This window comes from Pteropus alecto, unplaced genomic scaffold (assembly GCF_000325575.1).
Source record: "Pteropus alecto unplaced genomic scaffold, ASM32557v1 scaffold226, whole genome shotgun sequence".
Taxonomy (NCBI): Eukaryota; Metazoa; Chordata; class Mammalia; order Chiroptera; family Pteropodidae; genus Pteropus; species Pteropus alecto.
In genome coordinates, this window is record NW_006440132.1 from 1,067,835 (window position 1) to 1,084,809 (window position 16,975).

General features: G+C 34.6%; 1 protein-coding gene and 2 pseudogenes across 5 annotated transcripts in view; 1 reads left to right on the top strand and 2 right to left on the bottom strand.

Moving 5' to 3' along the window:
• Nucleotides 1-16,975, bottom strand: part of CNTRL (centriolin) — a 73,752-nt gene that overhangs the window by 55,089 nt on the left and 1,688 nt on the right. For all 5 annotated transcript variants that reach the window (XR_003047863.1, XM_025050461.1, XM_006917073.3 and 2 more), the window contains exons 2-7: nucleotides 11,692-11,940; nucleotides 9,954-10,084; nucleotides 7,972-8,102; nucleotides 6,206-6,347; nucleotides 3,895-4,081; nucleotides 754-947 (exon numbers count right to left, since the gene is read on the bottom strand). Coding sequence is in view for 4 of the 5 variants with exons in the window: in XM_025050461.1 (XP_024906229.1) it covers nucleotides 754-947; nucleotides 3,895-4,081; nucleotides 6,206-6,347; nucleotides 7,972-8,102; nucleotides 9,954-10,084; nucleotides 11,692-11,908 (1,002 nt within the window). In the remaining variant the exon portion in view is untranslated. The remainder of the gene's footprint in view (nucleotides 1-753; nucleotides 948-3,894; nucleotides 4,082-6,205; nucleotides 6,348-7,971; nucleotides 8,103-9,953; nucleotides 10,085-11,691; nucleotides 11,941-16,975) is intronic.
• Nucleotides 5,259-5,374, bottom strand: LOC112484065 (annotated as a pseudogene).
• On the top strand, nucleotides 12,949-13,067 carry LOC112484056 (annotated as a pseudogene).

Consider the following 16,975-nt stretch of genomic DNA (forward strand, 5'->3'; position numbering starts at 1 on the left):
TGATACTATTATATACTATTTTCATTTGACATACTGTTTTACAGCTTGCTTTTTTTCACATAGCAATATGTGTTAGACATTCTTCCGTATCTACCTCATTTTAATAGTAACAATGATAATTTTACCACATAGATGTCCACTGAGGGACATTTTAGTTATTCTCAATATTTCGCTAATAAAATACTGTAGTAAAAGTCCTTGTATACATGCATGAGTATATGTGTATTTATATATACATATATACATATATATAAATGTACATATACAATATCTTTATACATTCTTGCTACCATTTCTCCACAACATACTAAAAAAATAATAGAATATAATAAGAAAATACTATATATATTTCCAATATGCAAGACAATATGGTATGACCATGTAAACTTGGATAATTTTGCCAAACTGCTTTCTAGAAGTTTTTGCCAATGTACACAGCCTGACCAACAATGTTGTTTAAAAAAACACACACATCTACGGATAGTCTTACCAGCTTCTTACAGTATAGGGCATCCCCTCCTCCTTTGTTCTGGATACCATACTCCTCATAATACAGCCTAAGACAGCATTCATCTTTTAGGCAGTCATATCATACAGTGCCTAGTCAACTACAACTTGTAAATCTTTTGCACATATTTCTGTTAAACCACATCTTCCCCATTCTATTGTCAGGAAGTTGTGTTTGTAGACTCAAGGACAAAGAATTATCTATTTCAAAAAAAACAGTCAAAGCAATGTAAAATACGAACTCACCAATTCATTTTTTGTGTTTAGGTTATTCTCTAGCTCTTCACAGCTCTGCTTTTGTAACATGGCCTCCTCTTTTAATGATTTGTTCAATTTGTCTTGATTTTTAATTTCCTCAAGGAATTTTGTTTGTTTGCTTTTAAGCTCTTCAGTTTCCATTATCTTCTTTTCCAAGTCTCTTTCTAGTCTTTGTACTTCTTCTGCCAATACAAATTTAATAGTTTATTGATCATTATATTTCCTATTTCAAGAAAGGTAAGAATATTTCTTAATAGCAAAGAACTCTTAAAATAATATAAATACAAGTCTACTTTTAAAATTATTCACTATGGTTTTGGGAAAAAAGACTATCTTGAACTAGAAAGCGATTTATATTAGGAAGTAAGGAAGCTATTATCATTTGAATAACAATTTAAAAAGATATCACTTTTCCTCCAACTATTTAATTCAATCAGTGTGTTCATAAATGAAGTTTTTTTCCCCTAGGTCTACTATAAAAAACATGCAATATTTTATTTGATATTAGTAATTACACTTTAAAGGATGCTGCAAGCATGTTTGCAAAATACTATGCTATCTTAAAATCCTTCAAAGGCTTCCCATAATGCTTAGGATAAGATCCAAAAAGTCTACATGAAGGACTGACGAGGCTCTTCATGATTTGGTCTCAAACTCTCTCTCTATCCTCATTTTCAAGCACATCCCACTGCAGTCTTTCTGAAATGATTCCAATTCTTCAGATTTGTGATGCTTCTTCTCATCTGCAGGCTTTTATTCACACCTTCTGCCTGGAACTGTCTTCCTCTACCTCCCACTGGCCTATTTTATATTTTCCAGGTCTTAGATTTAAAAACATCTGCCCTGATTTTACCCTCTCGCCAGGCTAGATGCTTCTCAGGAATGCTCTCATACTACCCTGCACCTCTGCTGTGGCCCTTGTCACACAGGGAGTTGTAAAATGTGATCAAATAGCTTAGATGTCTGCCTTCCCACTAAAGCTTTGTGAAAGCAGAAACTGCATCTATCTGGCTCAACACTGAATCCTAAGAGCTCAGCACATTAAAGACTTCTAATTAATATTCAAAGTCATGAATCATAAGTAGTTTATGAATCATAAGTAGTTTAAATATTTCCCCCAATAGGATATTTATATGATGACTTCTCTTTGCATTATTTATATTTTAAGGATTCTAAAACAAACTTTGGGGTAATAAATGTTGAGTTAGGGGGATGCCAAGCTAATAAAAACTTACCATATTCTGAAGTAGTGGATCAACCATTATGAAACTGTCATTTTTGTAAGTCAAAATGGACTAAAATCAATTTCAAATGGTTAAACACAGAGGCTCATTCCCTAACATTCTAAAATGGCTACGTTATACCTTCCTCTTTCTCTTCAAACTCCCCATACTCCTATTTTCTTTCTCAGTTGATGACCTCGTATTTCATGAGAAAACAGACATCACTAGTGGGAACCTCCTGATTTACCCACCACCAAAACAACAAAATTACCCACACCTGCACACATTTTCTCTCCTTTCTGATGAAGGAAGTGTCCTGTCCTCTTATTGACAGTCTTTTTTCTTTTTCTCTGACCTCATCTTCTTGTCTTCTAAAGGACCAAAAGAATTGAGCCATGATTTGTCTCTCCACTGCACTCTTGAATATTGTCTTTATTTGAGTACTAGCTTTGAGGTTTACCACATATGCTTCTGCTCATTTAGTGGTCTGGAGCTATATACATATATATTTTTTTTATTTCTAAACTTTTTTTTAAAAACTCATTTGTTAGATTAAAGGGGAGAGAAACTGTGGGAGGAAATTGGGAGTCTTCACCCAACTATCTCCTTTCTGTTCACTCTTCCATCTTCCACCTATAATCTAGCATTTGTCCCAATCATTCCTTAACTGCTCTTGTCAAGATCATCATCATATGTTGCCAATTTAATGCACCTCTCTGTGCTCATCTTACTGCTTCATGTCTCAGCAACATTCAACATAGCTGACCACTTCCTCTCTTGAAATCTTCTTCTCTGGGCTTTTGCAATTCACTATTTCCTGGTTTTCTCCTACTGTGCTGGCCTTTCTCATTTTTCTTAGCTGGCTCCCTTTCTTGCTCTTCCCAACTCCTGCCTGAGTGAGCTAATCAATTCCTCAACTATCATTTTTATGACTCTCAAACTTATAACTCTACTACAGATCTCTTTGAACTCCAAACTCCCATTTTCAACATTCTTCTTGGTTGTTTCACAGACATTCAAACTTAGCATTCTGATTTCCCCCATTTTTATAAACCATATCGCCATCCAAGCAATCAAGCCAGGAGCCTGGGAATTATGCATTAGAAGGTGCTGTTACTTCTACCTCCAAACTGATCCATTCATTTCACATCCACCATCTAAATACAGGCCATCAACATTTCTAGCCTAGAGCTCTGTAATTGCCTCTTCATATGTCTCTTTGGCTCCATTTTGCCTTGCTCCAAATCATTCTCTATCTTGTATCAAAAATAATCTTAATATATAAACTGACTCATGTTCCACCCCTGCTTAAAACTTGTCAATAGCTTTCCCCTGCACTTGAAATAAAATCCAGACAACCCCAACACCCTATGTCATCTCACCTTCCTCATCTCTCCAAAGTTTTTCTTCAGCTATCCTCCAGTCACACTGATCTTCTTTTAGTTCCTAACTCACCAGGAACTTTCCAACCTCAAACTACAAGCTGCTCCCTCTCCCTGAATGCCTTTGTTCACATGGCTACTCTATTCTTGCCTTTACCATGAGCTTCAATATCATTTCCTCAGAGAGCCTTTCATATCTTTACACCACCTTCCCAAAAAGGGCGCTTGTTCTCCTTTGTTACTTTAACTGGGTTTACTTGCTTTTTATCTGTCTTCTCCACTAAAACACAAGCTGCAGGAAGGCCAATACCATATGTCTTGCTCACCATTGTATCCTTAGTGCCAGATACAGTGCCTGGCTCACAGTTCATGCTCAATGACATTGTTTAATTAAATGATTTATGGTGTCATATTCCACACAATTTTTGATAGCATTATATATTTATTATGTATTTTTCGGGATAACTTCTGAATTATTCCTCTCCCACCTAAATTTAGTTGTTTTATTTAAAGTGTCACCTTACCTAAACTGAATCTCTCAAAAGCTTCATGTCTGGTCTGAGTGGTTACTGGTTGACCTTCCAAACTTTCCAGTGAACGGAGGTGAAAAATGGTAAACTGGAAGTAATGAGGAAGGGTCACAATAGGATTTTCAAGTAGGATCAGAGAAGTCAAATCTTGAAGTGGTTTCAACTTGCTTACATCTTGGAGCTGAAATGACATATGTTATTATTGGTATAATTTAAAAAGCATAAACAAACCTAAAGGAAGTATTAAGTCAGGGAAATTGCTATTAACATGGAAGGAATCTATTCATGAAATCCATTATCCAAAAGTAGTGTGTGAGGGGAAGAACAGAAAGGGAATTTTTGAATATCTATAGTGTATCAGGGCAGTATCAGGCATTTTCCATATATCATTTCATTGTGACTCCTCACAACAACTTATGCTATAAGACTCATCTTGATTTTACAGATGAAGAAACTGAGATTCAAAGAAGTTAAATGACTTACCCAAAGTTCAGATGTTATAAGTGAATAAAACAGGATTCGTTATGATTGAACAAGTTGAAAAATTTTTCGTAAATCTTCAGATAACAGTTACAGATATAACTAATGATAGTTAAATAAGGATATGTGGAGATACAGTTTTTTTTCATAAATCTTCCGATAACAGTTACAGATATAACTGATAGTTAAATAAGGATATGTGGAGATACAGTTTTCAAGTGAGGTTTTTATGTTTATCCAAAGAGGAATTTTAAAAGTTTGAGAAACACTACTACAAATAGCTAGTACAGATAAATTTCTCCCAAGTGAATGTGTATCACTCTCAGTGATGCCAATGTCAAATGTTAACAGGGATGAAAAAGTCATACAAAATTAAAAATAATCATAAATATTTATTGAATGATTTTACTGTTAACATCAGCTGACGCTGAGTACTACCCACGGATCAACAACTTTGAGGAATACTTGTGGCAAATTTTAGATTCATAGCTACCTCTTCCCATCACCCCAAAGCTCCAGGAGCTCCAAGGTGATGCTATACAACATGGAGTAGGGTTTGCGCTCTGAGGCCTTTGGGTCATCAGTGAAATTGTAGAGAGTCACCCTGCCAGATTTTATAAAGATGAAATAAGAAAGCATTGACAATGTTAACTACACAACATTAAACAAGTGTTGTTTATTATTACTGGCTTCCATTGGTGAAGGTTTAAGGAATATGACCTTAGAGTTATTGTTTTAAAGTATATCCAAATCCATCATTTCATCTGAGCCTGTAACATTCCTGTAAGACAAGCAAGGTAGAAATTGTTTTCTCCAACTTAAACAGTGAGTTTTATTTTTTATTTTTTAAAATTTATTATTATTATTATTATTATTTATGCATACAGCACCGGGTCTTCCTAGGTGGTCTCCCATCCAAGTACTAACCAGGCCCAACCCTGCTTAGCCTCCGAGATCAGAAGTCGGACTTGTTCAGGGTGGCATGGCCACAGACCATGGACCATGGCTTCACTGGGGTGCGAACCTAGGACCTTCTGCATGTAAAGCAGATGTGTTAACCGCTACACTATGGAATCACATCCTAAACAGTGAGTTTTAGAGAGATGTAGGGATTCTCTGAGGTCACAAAAGGCAAGTCTAAACGCATATTAAAAGGCACATCTTTTATTTTCTATTCTAAGATAGATATTCATTTTAAATTTAATGTTTTTACTTAGCAATGTTTATTGAACATTTAACTGTACAAATATTATAAGAAAATCATAAACTATACTCGAGAAAAATATATACCATTATCAGATTATGTGAACCATGATAACGAAGTTGCTCTACTTTAAAAAGCCAGTATTAACCGCCTAAAACACCTAACACTATAATTGAGATTAATTCATAAGTTTGTAAAATAGAAGTCTATTCCAGACATTCAGTAACCTGAATTCTGGCACAAAGTGTATAACTTTGGATAAGAGACTTAACCTCTGAAACTTTACTTGAAAATGGGAGTAAGACTACGCTACCTAACTCACAGTATTATAAAAAAATAATCCTTGCACTGTCTCCTTAACAAGTGTTCTCAGGCTCAAATGAAATGATAGATGTGAAAATGCTAATAGGTCAACTCTCAGGTACCATGGAACCATATAAAACCAGGACTGCCTACATTTAATTACCCTAGAGAATCCCAGGTTATATCTGAATGTGATGTTTGGTCAAGGGACCAAGGGACCTTAAGAGATTCCGTTTTTAAAAAACTTAATTTTTAATCTTTAAAAAAAATAAGCCCCCAAATTTAAAAAAATATCTTTTGCTACTTTGAATTACTTACCGATGATATCTTGTTGCCTTTCAGAATCAGGACTCGCAAAGATTTTAACTTCTTCCCTAACCATGCTGGAATATGTTCAATTTCATTTCCTGCAAGGTTTAGCTTTTGCAAATTACACATATTTTCTATGCCTTCAATTTTGCTGGAAACCAAAAGGTAAAATCAAATTTAGTAAGTACAATAATATGAGCTCTTCCACTGTATTTTTAGAATTATCAGCCTTGGTTTTATGTGGGGTTACTTTTCAGAATTCTAATTTATCAACTCTTTTCATAAATGAGAATCAAAAACAGTGGCTAAAAACAAACTTACCACAACAGGTTTGATAAACTCTTCTTTACTGTACCCAAGAACCCTACTATCTTGCTATCAAATTTTATGATCCCACAACATGAAAAGAGTCTGCCTTTGGCATTTTCACTAACCACTGTAAAGAGTACTAGTGAACAGCCAGGGGACAGCTGGAAAACTCAAAAGCACACACTGTGATATGTGCTACAGCCCTGCACAAGAGAAGATGTCCTTAATTATTACCTTAAGTCATCACCAAAAGATTAGCTGTTAACAATAGAATATGGCTGCCATTTTGAGCTGGTAGGCCCCCAGAATGATACTGCATTTATGAACATAAATATTTTAATCATAATATTTAAATTAATAAAACATTATCACTCATATTGATGAATTTTCACTGATGAACTATTTTCCCAAGTTGATTTCAATTTAATTCCTTGGTCAATTTTCTATACTGGGAAAATAATTCTAGGCTTCTTTATCTTCACTTTTATTTTGTTGAAGTTATGCTCATCAGAAACAGTTTTATGTTTTACAAAAATTTTACACTGAGGATTTGATTCACTAATCAGTTTTTTTCCCATTTCATTTTCGCCATATTAGAACTTCTGTCACTGTCAGTTGTTTTGGTTTTTTTGGCCATTAGATATACCAAGTCTAATGTGGGGGGAAGTATACAAATGTAAAGATTTTCAAGACTTGATTGTATCATTTTGTCTATAACAAGTTTTCTATGTGCAGTTTTACCCTCTGTCAGTTTTATTATATTTATTTCTCAGAGTAATATATATTATGAAGTGGAAATAAGACTGAGAGTACATTGGTTATAGCAATGAGCAAAAAACACAAGGAAAAGCAGAAGGATCAAAACAGGTTGAAAATCTTTAAGATCAAATTGACAGGGTTAAAACATATTGCTTCATGTCAACTTTCTTAATGTAATAAGACAGTGAATCAAAGACTCTATCTGGAAATACTTCCTGTCTCCTGACAATGTTAACTACACAACATTAAACAAGTGTTGAAAAATGGAATTAAGATAAAATCTGATATAAAAAATGTATCTCCTTTGATAATGTTAGATTAAGATATTATTCCCTACTTCAGTAATGTCAAAATCTGAAGGCAGTTATCATCTGTGAAGAGCTACACTATCAATGAATAAGGATCAAAGTGCCTGTTTCAAAAGCTTCTTTCAGTAATGTGGGAAGCATTAATCTACCTCTTTCACAAAGACAATGACTCTGCAATCTTCCAAATGTATCTCCTTTGATAATGCTAGATTAAGATATTATTCCCTACTTCAGTAATGTCAAAATCTGAAGGCAGTTATCATCTGTGAAGAGCTACACTATCAATGAATAAGGATCAAAGTGCCTGTTTCAAAAGCTTCTTTCAGTAATGTGGGAAGCATTAATCTACCTCTTTCACAAAGACAATGACTCTGCAATACTACCTAAAGAAGTACTTACCAGATTTTGTTATATGACAGATTGAGTTCACGTAATTTTAACAGCTTGTCCAACTTCTCAATCTTCCCTATTAGATTACAGCTGAGATTCAGTACTTCAAGTTTAACACATTTTTCCAAATTTTCAATATACTAATTGGAAACAAATGAAGAAATTTTATACAACAGATGCCTTGACAAAGCACAACATGTAAGTATGTGTAGCAGGGGCTGTTCTGATCAGTCACCAGAGAATAAGAAACCCTACTGCTCTCCTGGAGAATCTCTTGGTGCGGCCTTCCTCACGCCTCCAAACTCTGCTTGATCCTCAGCAGACAATACTTCCTCCTAAGAAGATCAAGACTATCCAACAAGATTTCCTCCACCTCAACTTTTCCTTCTCCTCAACTTTTCCATGCCCCTCTCCCCTCCTCTCCTTATTTCTTCAAAGTTTAACTAGGTACTTAGGCTCTTGCATAACCTTACCCATCTCCTCTCCCCATGCTCTTGCATCTTCAATCTCTTTCTCTCCTCAAGATCCCTTGAAGGATCTTCCCCTCAAGTTTAAAAACAATCATTAGTTAACAAATATTCATTACACACTTACTACATACCAAGTGTGGCACCAGGCAATGGAGATGCACCAGTAAAGTAGACAATTACCTTGATGCACGGAGCCTATGTTTGACATGCTCAATCTCCTTTGTATAAAACAAATCACCTTGCATTGAACTTGTTTTTAAGGTCAAGCCATTGTCTCCTCTCCCTTCTATGCCACCATGTTCTCGCAAGAGTTCTGCACATTTGCTCATTCTGCCTTCCATTCACTCCTATTCTATTGGTAAGGCAATATATCTTCTGCCCTTACTATATATTTAGACAGTTGTCTCTAAGATCGCCATTTATTCATCCATTCCACAAATATTTATCAAACATAAATTAAGTGCCAGGAGCTGTTCTAGGTACTGAACATACAATGGTGAATAAGGAAAACAAAGTTCTTGTTTTTATTCACAGATAAAAGCAAAGAAACAAACAAAAATTTCAGACAATGAAGCATACTAACAAGAAAATAAAGATAACATAATGTGACAGAATGCAAAGCACTAAGAGAACAGAGGAAGTACACCAAGTTGACGCCTTAATAACAAGAAGCCAGCTGTGTGAATACGTGGGGGCAGAGAATACCAGGCAGAAGAAAAAAAATGCAAAGGCCCTAAAAGAATGACTTCTAAGTTTTCATCCTATCTGACTGTCCTGTAACATTTCATATCATCCTTACCTGCCTGAAGTTCTCCCTCTTTTAGCCTCAATTCATCATATTGTTGGATCTTCTGTCCTAATAGCTCATTCAGGCTTCTTTGTTAGGTCTGCCTCTCTCATGCCCTCTCTGATTCTCCTTCATTATTTCTCCTCTTAATCCTAGGCATTCTTCACACTAAGCTCTAAGTTCCCAGAAATCACAACCTAAGCTTATTTACCTCTGTATCTACTTGACAGCCTAATGATGCCTGACATATAAGACCCACATGATAAAGATTTACTAATTTGATATTTCATTTCTTCAATTTTCAAACTCGTGTTTCTCCTTTTTCTTTTAATTACACAAGACATAAATATATTCTAATAAAAAATTTTAAACAAACCAAAAAGCTCTCTTCATCAAGTCCCCAGGCCCCTGCAAAAAAAATTCCACTGTTCAAAGTTAACCATTGTTAAGAGGCTGGGGGATACACATCCAAACCTTTCTATTAATTTATATCCATATATACAGAATTTTTGAAATTTTTTTGAGTCAATAATGTATAAAATAATAGGAACTTATAAATCTGAAGATGTCATACTTCTGATGCAGAACTTTCACTGGAAACAATAAGAAGTCTGCTACAAAGTAGGTGACAATAGGATGAGATATTACTGTAAATCTAATTTAATCCTTTTTTCAGTTTTAAAGCACAGAAACATCAAAAACAATGTCGATATTCAGAAATATTGGTAACCTACCCTAAATTTCTTGCCACCATCTTTAGAAAGTGAAAGATTCAGAGATTTTACCAATGCCAAATTGTCTTGTTTAGTAAGTTTTTTAATAAGGGCCTCTGTGATATATCGGACTCCTGCATGTGAATCAGCTTCTGAAATTACAGAAACATCATTATTAGCAGAGGTAGTCATGAATACTCTGAAAAACAAATTGTTTTAATGTTATGTAACAAAAATAAATTTTTTTCTAAGCCATGCAAATGTAAAAACAGCTGACTAATTCTAATTGCAATGTTTTAATAACATTTTATTTTATATAACATTTCATAATAATGACAATAAGGTTTATACTCTATCAGTATTAGCTGTGTGCCGACTTTGTGCTAAATTTTAACATTCGAAAAATTCAACTTGTACAATAAACCTTTGAGAAATTACTATTCCCATTTATTTTTTAAAAAGTTATACTAATTTTCTCAAAATCTTGCAGCTAGTAGTATGCAAATCCAGTACCTGAACCCAGGCAAACCATCTAAAACCTACACTTTTAATTAAAATTGCTGCAGATAAAGTCTGTAGCAATTCTTAAAAAATAAACTGGCACGATTTAGTTATTTGTTTTTACAATGCCAAGCTAAAGTTAGGAAATGCTGGAATTCTTAGAAATCCTCTTTTCCTGTTTCTTTTTTTTTTAAGCGGTGAGAAACTCAGATTTGTTAAATAGAGAAAGAGGTGATCACATCACATTTAATAGAGATAAAGTACTAACTTGATGGATAGGATAGCACACTCCATCCTAAGACTTTTCTGGATATTGCTGTCAAAGTGTGTTAAAGCCATGTTACATTTACAAAAGAAGCCATAAAAAGAAAACTGCCTCATGGTTCTTAGAAATTAATTAAATTAATAAAAAAATTAATCTTGGGTTCAGATCCAAGCTGTGCACCAAAGGCTCCCTATGATCATTTGTAATAAGTTAATATTATATTTATTTTGGTTCAAAATAAAATAGATCTTTTTCTTTAACTTGGGCTTTTCTAGGAAAGAAACTGGCTAATCTAGAATATTAATCAATATTAGAAATAGCAATGTATCAACTTATAGCAAGGTTATAGTCTAAACACAATGCTGATAATGTTTACTAATAAAACTAATCAGACATTCAAGTCAATAGAGTTTGATGTCTGTGATTTAATGATTTAGCAAATAAATTACATACTTTTCTTTCACATTTATTTGTATTAGATTCTCAGGAAAAAAAAAAATTATTTTTGAAAACAGATTCCCAGACTAACAGAATACTTTTAAGAAAAAAATAAAAATCTTGGTCGAAGATATGTATGTCCTTTTGTGGAAATCAGTCCATTCACAGATAATCAGTTTGTCAATAAGCAGACTGGAATAGCCGAAGAGTGGATAACATTTTTATACTGAATCAGGGCACTCCACTCTGAACAAATATGCCCTCTCTCTAACCAAGGATGATGATACCTTTGGCAGATGAGCTGTAAGGCACTCTCCCACCATAGAAAATAAAGATTCCTCTTTCTGGAAACTTCCTTCTCCTAACCCTTTCAGACATCTTCACTGTCACCCAGAAGCCTCCATCCCCCACTGTCCTTATATAATATCTGTTAATTAAAATGACAAGTCAAGGTAGTACCAGATATACCTTACATTTGAACCAAAAATGTAAGTTTGGTATTTCCCATCTCTACTTAAGAGTATGTGATCAAATTCTTAGATTAGAAAGCAATACCTTTATTGTCTTGGTAGTCCAAAAGCATAGTGTTTTCATCTGAATTCTCATCTTGCTCACACCACTGCCCTCCAGAATGAAAAGGCAGAGTCTCGGATCCACTTAAGGGTGAAAGTGACCTAGATCTCATACTGAACATAAGAGATGATGGACTAGGAGAGTGAGATGGTGATGGCATCTTTGGTACGGGAAGTTTTCGCTGAGAACCTCTCTTCATTGCAAGAATAAAAGCCAAATGTCCATCAAAACCTGTAAGAGTTTTCAGTATATTTAACAAGGTTAATTTTTAGAGCTATCAAAACTATTAAATCAATCTATTTCTAGAATTTTCAAGACTACAAAGTTATAAACTCACACTACTCTAAGCTGATTGGAAACAGACATTATTTCAAACATTGCTGATCACTTTACCAGAGGGAAAAGAGACCTCCATAGGTTCTGTATGGACCCAGTCTCCAGCCAGAAGTCTTACCTGCCATTTCTGTTCTCAATTTATTGGACCTAACTAGTCACAATGCCCCTTCTACCCACACAGGGTCCTAGAAGGCAGGAAGCTGGAACTATCTGACAAACAGCTGTATTCAATACTGATGAGCATTCTCTCCTTCCTGAAAGTTTCTTCCTTTAACTTCTGGGACACCACACTCTGCTGGTACCCTAATGCCTCCCTAGACCCTCTTTGGCCTCCTCTGCTGGCTCACACTCCTCTATTCAATCTTTAAATGTCAGAGCTCCTCAAGTCTCCTCTGGCCTCTAATTTCAGTTTAGATAATTTACTACCCATGACTCCCAATGTCACCTGTATACTGATATTTATATCTTCAATCTAACCTTTCTCTGAGTTCCAGACTCCTATTACTAATTGCCTGCTTGATACATCATTGGCACCCTAAATTCAACATATCCAAAATGAATTTATCATTTCCTCCATTCCTCCCTAATTTTTCTCCTATCCTGTTTCTCCTTCCACACTCCCTAACTACTGAACAATGTTCATGGGAATAAGATAGAAAACTGGGAGTTATTCTTAATGTCTTTTTTCCCCACACCCAATCAATCACCAACTTTTGTCAATTGTACCTCCTAAATCTCTCAAATCAGTTTATTTCTATCTCCACCCTCAACTACTCTAATCCAAGCCCTCATCAAACTATGTAATAGCTTCAACCTGATCTGTCCACAAGCTCTCTTGTCTTTCTCTTCCATGGCTACATTACAGTCAGACAGCAAGAGTGATCTATTTAGAAAGTAAATCTAGTCTACAGCTATGCCACCCTGAACAAGCCCGATCCCGTCTGATTCCGGAAGCTAAGCAGGGTCAGGCTTGGTTAGTACTTGGATGGGAGACCACCTAGGAAGACCAGGTGCTATAGGCGTAAAAAACAAAAAATAAGGAATTGTAAGCTGACAAGGTCCTTGCAATCTGTGAGCTCAACCAAGGGTTGCCTTGCATAAAAAAAATAATAATTTTTAAAAAAGTAAATAAAGAGTAAATCTATCAGTCAGAATTGAATGAAATATTTACCATGACCTATGAGGTCCCCCCACGATATGGCCCTGTCTCTCTAGCTTCACTTCTGTCACTTATTTCCTCACCTCTGTGGGCTCCAGCCACAATGACTTCCACATATAACTCCTTCTGCCAAAAATGTTTGTCCTCGGTCTTTTATTTTTAACCTTGTTTCTCAATTATTTTTTTTACACAAAATTGACCATCTTAACCATTTTTAAGTGTACATTTCAGTGGTATTAAATATTCATAATGTTGTGTAATCTTCACCACCATCCATCCCCATAACTCTCATCATCTTATAAAACTGGATTCTATACCCATTAAACAATAACTCCCCATCTCTCCTTCCCCTGCCCCGGCAACCATCATTCTTTCTGTCTCTATGATTTTGACTAAGTATCTTATACAAGTAGAATCATACAGTATTTGTCTTTTCATGACTGGCTTATTTTACTTAGCAGAATATCCCAAAAATTCATTCATGTATAGCATATGTCAGAATTTACTTCTTTAACACTGAATTGTATTCCATTGTATTATATTCCACAGTTTGCTTATCCATTCATCTGTCGATAAACACTTGAGTTGCTTTCATGTTTTAGATATTGTGAATAATACTGTTATGGATATGTGTGTACAACTATCTTTATAACATCTTTCTTTCAGTTCTTGGGTATATATTGAGAAGTGGAATTGATGGATCATATGGCAATGCTATTTTTAATTTTTTGAGTAACTGCCACATTGTTTTTCACAGCAGCTATACCATTCTACATTACCACCAACAGTGCATGGGGTTTCAAATTTCACCATATTCTTACCAACACCTGTTATTTGTTTTTGATAGTAGCCATCCTAATGAGGAGGAAGTGGTGTCTCACGGTATTTTTTATTTGCTTTTCCCCAATTAGTGATGTTGAGAATCTTTTCATGTGTCTATTGGCTGTTTATGTTTTCTGAAGAAATGTTTATTCAAGTTATTTGCCCATTTTTATATCAGGTTGCTTTTGCTGTTGTTATAGTTTTAGGAGTTCTCTCTATATAGTCTAGATATTAATCCATTATCAGATATATGGTTTACAAATATTTTCTCCCATTCTGTGGGCTGCCTTGTTACTCTGTTGGTGTTGTCTTTTGATGAACATTTAAAATTTTTAATGAAGTCCAACTTGTCTACTTTTCTTTTGTTGCCTGTGTCTTTAGTGTCATATCCAAGAAATCATTGCCAAATTTACTGTCATGAAATCTGGATATTAATCCATTATCAGATATATGGTTGACAAATATTTTCTCCCATTCTGTGGGCTGCCTTGTTACTCTGTTGGTGTTGTCTTTTGATGAACATTTAAAATTTTTAATGAAGTCCAACTTGTCTACTTTTCTTTTGTTGCCTGTGTCTTTAGTGTCATATCCAAGAAATCATTGCCAAATTTACTGTCATGAAAATTTGCTGTATTTTCTTCTAAGAGAGTTCTAGTTTTAGGTCTTATATTTAGGTTTTTGAGTTGAATGGCTTGAGTTAATTTTATATATATAGTGTTAGGTAAGGGTCCAACATCATTTTTTTGCATGTGGAAATCCAGTTTTCCCAGCCCCATTTTTGAAAATACTGCCATTTCCCCATTGAATGATCTTGGAGCCCTTGTCAAAAATCATTTGACTATACACGGAGGGCTTATTTCTGGGCTCTTTTCTATTCCACTGATCTACATCTGTCTTTATGTCAGTACCATGTTGTTTTTATGACTGTAGCTTTGTAGTAAGTTTTGAAATCAGGAAGTATGAGCCCTTCAGCTTTGTTCTTTTTAAAGATTGTTTTGGCTATTTAGTGTCCTCAGTCTTTTAATCATGCTAATTTTTAGTATTCCTCTAGTGATTAGCTCAACTGTTGCTTCTCCTGAAAAGTTCTATAGGGCAGAATAAGTCCTCAGTTATACACTCTTAATCAATTCCTATTTTTTCCTCAAATAATCACAGTATGCAATTTTATATTTATTTGTTATTACTTGCTTACTATCTGTCTCTGTTTTAGACTGTAAGCTCCATGAGACCCTCTGTTTTGTTTATCACTGTCTCCTCCAGTCTAGCATAGTGCCTAGCACCTAGCAAGAACTCAATAAATATTTGTTGAATGAACAAATGAATGAAGTTATTTCTCACTCGTCCCTCTCCCTCACCCATCAAGATATCAATTCTAGTTCTGAAATATTTCTAAATTCATCTCTATCTTCATAGCTCTCACCCTAGATATAACTTTTATCATCTCTTGCTTAGACTATTATGATACTCCCTTAACCAGCTTCCAATCTTCCTTTACTTCACCCTCAATCCCTTCTCTACCTTTGAATCACTTCTTCATAAAAACAAAAGAAGTTTGATGGTTCTCATTGTTTATAAACCTAAGTATTTCTGCACCAAACACAGGACTCACCATAATCTGGCCAAACTTTCTGGACTAATTTCTTACTCCTCCCCACCATGCAACCCGCACTCCAGTCATCTTTTTATTATTAACTAGACACATCATGAGTTTCTGTTTGTGGATTTCTCTTTCCTTAAAATGGCATCCTCTTCTTCTTCTCTATCAACTAAAATGTCACTTTATTTGTGAAGGCTTTCCAGAAATGCATTTGTTTCAGTTCGAGATCGTCCCTGCTTATTATCACACTGAACATACATCTACCGTGGAGGGATAATGTCTTATTCATTTCTGAATTCCCAACACTCAGTGGTCACGAGTGTATCTAACATTTTGCAACTAGATTCAATCTGTTTAGAAACCATACTTTTAAGAGTGAGTGTTCTCTCTCTGTATATTGATATGTGTGTGTGTTTGTTGCAGTATACTATATATAAAAAAGTGCACAAATCATAAGTATATAGCTCTGAAAATTTTTATACAGTGAACACAAGCTGCGTAACCAGTATCTAGATTAAGAAACAGAATATTACCAGAACCCCAGAAGCCCTCATATATCCCCTTTCAGTAATTAACCTCCACACATGGGTAATCACTATCCTGATTTTTATTTTTTAAGTTTACGTAAATGAAATAATAGTGTATCTTTTATATCTGACTTTTTTTTGTTAAACATTGTGTTTGATATTCATTCATGTCTGTCTCATGCTATTCAAAAAACATCTAATCACTTTAGACTCCCATGCCTACTATTGCTTGTCCACAAACTCAACTTTAATGAAGTTTAAGTTTTCCAGAAGTAACTAAGCATTTATCGATGAAAGGGACCTTAGTCAAATTTCTTTACTTTTCATATGAGAAAATTAAGGCCCAGAATGGTAAATGACTTTGTCAGATACAATGCTAGCTGTAGTAATGATAAGAATTAGTTCTCTTCTCAAACTAATTTGTAAGTCCAATCACATAATTAATCTAGTAGAATGTAAGTTCCATGAGAGTAGTAATATTGTTCACTGATGTATTCCCAGCCTAGAACAGAGTCTAGCATATAGTAAATAATTAATATTTATTGAATGAAATATTCATAAAGAACATGGAACTGATAAAATGCTATTTAGCACTTCGACAAAAGGATATCTTCATGAGCAATATTAGTCCTCAACTCCAAGAGTCCTAATTTGCAAGGTTAGGTTTATACAAAAAAGATTTTCATAACAACCAATTGCTCTTATAAAGTATATTCAGTCTAAAAACACTGTAAAAATTATAAATTTGACAGATTTTAGACAAAAAATATCTTATAAAATGTATAGGCTGCATTAACAATAATCCTATTTCCACTCAACATCTAT